General features: G+C 36.7%; 1 protein-coding gene across 2 annotated transcripts in view; it reads right to left on the bottom strand.

The window, feature by feature from the left end:
• LOC106869230 (FMRFamide receptor) overlaps positions 1-7,500 on the bottom strand; it is a 243,053-nt gene that overhangs the window by 2,049 nt on the left and 233,504 nt on the right. For both annotated transcript variants that reach the window (XM_089340187.1, XM_089340188.1), the window contains one exon: positions 3,120-4,084. In XM_089340187.1, coding sequence (XP_089196313.1) covers positions 3,120-3,998 — 879 coding nt within the window. In that variant the 5' untranslated portion in view covers positions 3,999-4,084. The remainder of the gene's footprint in view (positions 1-3,119; positions 4,085-7,500) is intronic.

Below are 7,500 nucleotides of genomic sequence, written 5' to 3'. Positions count from 1 at the left end.
ATTTCACTAGCATTTTACTTTTATCGATACGTTGAACGATGAAATGCAAAGATTTCCTTGGCAAGATTTGAACTTAAAAAATGAAGAGCAGTAATTAGATATCGCTTGGCATAGTGCCTGAAGCTATAACGATTGCAAGTTTAGTATTATAAACATTGAAAGAACTGCACACATAGAACTGACAGCAGTTTCCTTAGTTTGCCGTGTTGCGCTGAAATTCTGCCATGTTGTTGTTGTTGTTATTGTTGTTTTACCCTCAGATCACATCTCATCGAACTGACATGCAATCAAAGGTATTCAAGTCATGACTATACTGTCTTTCTGAAGTTTATCTCAAACTGGTTTATCCGATTTGTCCTTTTTTTTGTTTCTTTTTTAGGAAGAAAAGATGGTTGCGTGTGACTTGAGAGAGAATTAGCTGCTATTTCTTGCAAATCGAACGACTACATAGAGGCGCCATTCATTGATTGTTATTCAGGTACTTGTTTTTTTCTCTTCCTAAAGTAATTCTCTCCACTTTCATATATTCAGTGGAGAAGGCTAGCCATTGGATTTGGTTAAAAAGAGACGATGAGCGATGGCTAGAGAAATATTGAGCTTTGTTTTAATAATCAGTTGATCTAGCCAGCGGGGCCTCATATCAGTGAGGGGGGCCGGTGCGCATTGATGCCGTCGAGAGGTAGGCCCCGAAACGGCGCGCATTCTCTCCTGATGACCCCATACACTTGCTGGCTTCCGGTATGCGGAGTTCTCGACTGGTAGCACTTGCATGTGCGAGTTGTTGTTTGCAAGACATATTCAAGTACTTGTTTTTTCTCTTCCTAAAATAATTCTCTCCACTTCCATATATTCAGTTTTAATTTTTTATTCTCATTTTTTATTTTCGTTCCTAAGCATCGTTTTTTAACGATCAATTTTATCTTCTCTCTATCTATTCGCTATCTCTTACATACCTTCTGAATTGGCTTTTTTGGGGGAGTTATCCTTCATATCTTATATCTTTTACTTGTTTCAGTCATTAGACTGCGGCCATGCTGGGGCATCGCCTTGAAGAATTTTTAGTCGAATGAACCAGCCTCAATACGTATTTATTTATTTACTTTTTGGCCTGGTACTTAATCTATAAGTTTCTTTTGCTGAACTTCTAAGTTACAAGGATGTAAACAAACTAGCACCGGTTGTCAAGTGGTCGTAGGAGATAAACAACAAATATGAAGCCACACACACACACACGCACACACAGAGGCTTCTTTTGGTTTCCGTCTACTACTAAGTCCACTCACAAGGCTGTGGTCGACCCGGGTCTATAGTAAAAGACACTTGCACAAGGTACCATGCAGTGGGACTGAACCCGGAACTTTATGGTTAGGAAGTAAGCTAAATTTTATTAGTAGGTCACTGCAATCCGTTTATGTGAACAAGACCACCATACATCTTTAATACTTTTTGTTGATTACCATAACCAATTTCATTAAGGTTGCAAGAACGATATAATATCTCGCTACTTCAATCTTGTTTACCACAATCCATCCACATTTTTAAGTCCTTGTCGTCTCTTATTCCCACTCTTTTGTAATTTAACCATAATAAAACTTTGACTACATCTCGTCTTATTTAAGGCCACAGAGCATTTTCCTGTTTCATTATACTATATAGTTTATTAGTATATTACATTACATCAGAGTTATACTGCAGATCCTGTATTAGTACAATACATCAGAGATATTAATCGAGACACTCCGCTTATTTGAACTTGTTTATCGCCCTTTTTAATCAACTCTGTAAGACCAATAGATATAGTTAGCACGAATTTATTGGTAGCGTGTTAACGATATGGACACCTATTCACATGATATAATGTTGCTACGTCAACGTTCTAACTGCGATCTCTGACACAATACTGGAATCCTGTAAAGTGAATGAATTTACTCAAGTCTTTGAAAGGCTTTTTTGGTATTTTGCCATTCTAACATAACGTCTGATTTACAAGAGACCTATTTCAATACTCACGACCATTTTTGCATACAAATTTTTTTTAATCTCCACTAAGACTAGCAGCATAAAATTGGCATCATCCGCTTAATCGCTCAGTTGTATATTCCAATTAATTTTTAGCTTAATCATTTTTAATAATAATAATCATTATTCCTACTCCTTAGATGTAGGTGATAATTCACTTACTTGCCCTGTGGCAAATATCTTAATTTTTCTTTATTTTCCTGCTCGTTCTCTATCATTTACCAAACGATTAGATTGTTTTATCTCAGTTATCATTTTTACGCCATTAACAATGGTTTATAAATCTTGTTAATATTTCCAATTTCAGACTGTGTACAGTCGAAGCCAACGCTAATCTCTTTAATATTTCACCTAAATATTTTTGCCATTCATTATTCTTGTTCGTATTTAGCTTATTCCATATCTATTATCAATTTGATTCTAATCAGCGTTTCAATTTTCTCTTCGCAACAAATAAATATTTACCTTACATATTCGATGATTTACTTAGTCTTTTACTCTTTTTACTTATTTCAGTCGTTTGTCTGCGGCCATGCTGGAGCACCGCCTTAAAGGGTTTCTAGTCGAAGAAATTGACCTAGGACTTATTTTTTGTAAGCGTAGTACGTATGTGTGTGTATATGCATGTGTATATCTATCTATCTATTTCTCTCTCTCTCTGTCTGTATGCATGTGCATATATATATATATATATATATATATATATATATATATAGAGAGAGAGAGAGAGAGAGAGAGAGACAGTGTGTGTATGTATATATATATATATATATATATATATATATATATATATACATCCTGTCAGTTTATCTATCTGTCTGTCAATCTATCTGTCTCTCTGTCTGTCAGTCTGTCTATCTATCTATTTATCTATGTACGTATGTATCTATCTATCTATCCACCTTCCTCCCTCCCTCCCTCCCTCCCTCCCTCCCTACCTACCTACATATATACATACATACATACATACATACATATGGAGGAAAAAAGAATGACAAAGTACAATAAAGATATATTCTATTCATAAAAGCATCAACGAATTCTCTTTGACACAAAAAAAAACAAGTCAGAAACAAGAAGCAAATTTGAATGAAACTTACTCGAATACCGTTTGCATCCATATAAGTTCGGTAAAGGAGAAGACCAGTCCAGGGCAACTGGCAGACAAGAAAGATAATGACCACATTAATTAACATGATTGTTATCCTGTTTTGACCACTTCCATGGCGCTGTGCTTGACCAGTTACGTTCGAATTGGCTAACGATCGGCGAATCACCGAAGACTTCCAAACAATACGTATTAGTAGACTGTTGAAGACGGACAGCAAGATCATTGGAATGAAAGTAAAGAAAGACACAAACCACCAATAATATCCGATTTGGTAACTATCAGATTGGGCGAACTTTGTATTGTGACACACAAAGAACACTACTGTTTGATTGTATGTTGATAGTTTCTTCTCAAGAATCTCCATTTCGAAAAGTTCTGGGCTCGTGTTGATCAAACAAATTATAAATACTAGAAAAGATATCATTTTTGCTCGGTGTACCGTACACCATATGCGACCCCTCATGGGATAACGAACGCCTACGTATCTTTCCACGGTAAACGATACCGTAAGCCAAACGGCCATGTTGCCAAAGAGGTCAGTGAGAACTCTGGCATATGGCATGTAATAAAACGCAAACTTCGGTTGCTGTTGGTAAGAACAATGAACAAAGTTTAGAGTGACCATAAAGAATAAATAAAGGAGGTCGCACACCGACAAAGCAGTAAGGTAAACATTGGTAGAGCTTTGCATACGGCGCCGACTCAGAACGATTATACTCAAAGTGTTGCCCACAAAACCAATGGTTGATACTGTTGGACTTAGGATTTTTTGGACGACGAATCGTGTCACTTCTAACACTTCTCTGGCCGTGTCGTTGTCATCATTGACCAGATCTGTAGCAATTGTGATGTTCGAATCGAGTACCATATTCACGATTTCTCTTGTGAAGATTAACTTCCTCGCTACTCCGCTACTCCGATTATGGTCTCATCTGTTCAATTGGCAATACCATTCTATAACGGAAAGAAAACATTCATTAATGGCTTTATAAACATTAAGGACTCAATTATTTCATGGTCAATCAAGAATTCCACCCTATCAAGAATACGTCTTCTGAATATTTACAGTAAACATTGACAGAGGCAAAAATGGTAGATTGTGAAATATGAAGAAATGCGATTGTATAATTGTTATTATATATATGTTTACACACACACACACACACACACACACACACACATATATATATATATATATATATATACATATACATATGCACACGCACATATAGGCAGGATGTTACTGTGTGAGAAGAAGCTTGCTTCCCAACCACATATTTTCAGGTTCAGTTCCACTACGTGTCAGCTTGGGAAAGTGTCTTTTACAATAGCCTCGGGCCGACCAAACCATTGTGAGTGGATTTGGCTGAAGGAAACTGAAAGAAGCCCGTCGTATATATGTATATATGAAGCACTAGTTATAACTACTTCTAGAGGAAACAGAACACAATCATCTATTATGCAATTTTACTAAAGAAATTGAAAATACGATTCTTTACAGGGATTGAACCGTTTTATCGAGGATTTCTGAAAAGAAAAGTATTGAGACGAAGCAGTTCAATCACTCAAGATTTCTACCATCAATTACCTCACTAAACACATACACATATACATGTGAGTATCTCTGTGTGTGTGTGTGTGTGTGTGTGTGTGTGTGTGTGTGTGTGTGTGTGTGTATGCGTGTGTGTGTGTGTGTGTGTGTGTGTCTGTGTGTGTGTGTGTGTGTGTGTACTTTTTGTAGCACAACTTAAAGGTCGCTGTAAATGTCATTCTAAGATACCCTTTGCAATGTCAATTCCTTCAAAGTAATTAAATAACACGGAAAATAGTTTTGGAAGATTGTTTTTTGTTAACGACATTGTTTGAATAGAGCAAAACTAAATAACATCCTGAAACAATGAAAAAATGTTGAATTAAATCTGTCTCTTTGTGTTGGAATGGCAATAAAGACGCTACTTTACTTAGATTCTTCAATTTTATTGTAGAATAAAGCAGCAAACCATTATCACCATTATAACATGTAACACCACCATAATCTCACCTGCGGTCAGCGGAAACCTGATAACCATCACAACCACAATCGTATTCATAACCACAGTGAGTGTTAGAATAACGACAGTTGCCACTGCGATACCTGTCACGATCATAGCAAGTACCACGACACTAGCATGTACCCCATTTTAGAGTATTCCTACAACCATAACAACTAGAGAAACGTAACTACTACAACCACTTCAACTACTACAGCCACGGCAATAATTACCACAAACTACCACGCTCACATTTACCACTAGTACATTTAATGGACGGATGATGGATCCCTTTGGTCATGAATGACCATGGATTGTTCCTAGAAAGTTCGCTTCCGAGGTACAAGTCTGGGCAAAATTGTTCTATGGAAGACCAGCAGTTACCCACACAAACCAGCATATTCTCTTCATGCCACAATGGTATCCAAGGGAAAGGTAAAGGCCAATACAGCTTGGCACCAGTGACGTCACAATTCATTTCTACAGCTGAGTGAACTGTGGTAACGTGAAATAAAGTTTCTTGCTCAAGAACATAACACACAGCCCGATACAGGATTCGAACTCACAAGTTCATGTTTGTGAGTCCGAAGCTCTAACCACTGAGCCATGTGCTTTAACTAAAACTATCAAAGCCACTGCAATAACAACCACCGCAACAACACATCAAGTGCTGTTTTTGCTATCTTAGCCATAACTTCTACAGCAACATCTGCAACTTCAACTGTCACATTTATAATTTCTACACCCGTGCCAACTTCCACAACTACCACCGTCACAAGCTACTACAGATACAACAACTACAACACCAACAATCAAAACTACGATGAAAGAAACTTCCATCACCCCCACCTCCACAGAACAACAACAATAGCAACTATAATAGACGTGGTAATGCGATACAGTACAGAGAAAAATAGATTCAGAAAACGAGGTAACTAAATACTATGAAGAATTTCTTTTGCAAATAACTAGATAAAATATAGACACAGTAAGATTCATTCTCAGACACACCCACACGGACACACATATCCACATGGATACTAATACACACCACACCATTACACACGCATACATACAAGCCAGTATACACGTGTCCACACATGCCCACACCCAGAGATATGTTTCCTGTCACGGACACAGATGCAACCGTATCTACGCAGACATATCTATAGAAACAATACTTGTAAAATGAATGATTTAATACAAGAATATGTTTGAAAAAAAAAACAACGCTATTTTTGTTCATTAAAATTGAAACTAAGATAGCTGGGTACGTAGGTACGTACAAACATACATACATACATACATACATGCATACATGCATGCATACATACATAAACATGAGAATACATAAGACAAAACGTAAAAATTTGCACATGTACTGATTCCAAACACTGCACACATACCCACAAACATGCTCGCATATTTTATTGATGTTGAAATTCTAATGAAGGAGCCTTGAATCTAGGTTAGAAAATGGTTCTTTCTCTATTGGCAAGAAATTTTGAAATAAAACTTAATAACATACGTGGGTGCAATCATACATACATACATACATACATACATACATACATACATACATACATACATAAAGAATAAATAAAGGAGGTCGCATACATGCATGAGAATGCATACATAAAACAAAATGTACAAATGTGTACATGTACTGACTCCAAATACTGCACACATGCCCACGAACATAGATAGATAGATAAATAGGCAGACAGATAGATAGATAGATAGATAGATAGATAGATAGATAGATAGATAGATAGATACATACATACATACATACATACATTCACATACACATATGTTTCATTAACTACACTAACATACGAAAATGTTTATCATTATTAATTTAGATTTTTCATGCTTTCTTGTTAGCTTTTTACATTTAGTTTGAAACAATAGAGTTCATAAATCTATATCTGAAGTTTTCAGAACTTCACACTCTTATTTCCAAGATTTAGTAGCATTTGGTTTTTGAGTTGTTTATTATGTACTGGTTGAGTTCGTGTAAACATTCCTGCCAAAGGTATTTTGACCTTTAACACCATGCACCAGGAGTCGTATGTTGATTTGTTTATCACGGTCAAACACTGATTTCAAAATTGGACTCAAAGCCAGCAAGTTCGAGAGAGGTGATAAGTCGGTTACATCGGCCCCCAGTGTTCAGCTGGTACTTATTTTTATTGATTCTGAAAGGAGGAAATGTAAAGCCGACCTCCAAGGAATTTGAACTCAAGATCATAAAGACAGGCGAAAAGCCGGTTGAGCACAGGGGTCGATGTAATCGACTTACTCCTTCCCCAAAATTTCAGGCCTTGTGCCTATAGT

This window comes from Octopus bimaculoides, chromosome 23 (assembly GCF_046866305.1).
Source record: "Octopus bimaculoides isolate indiv1 chromosome 23, ASM4686630v1, whole genome shotgun sequence".
Lineage (NCBI taxonomy): Eukaryota > Metazoa > Mollusca > Cephalopoda > Octopoda > Octopodidae > Octopus > Octopus bimaculoides.
This window is presented reverse-complemented; position numbering and strand designations above follow the sequence as displayed.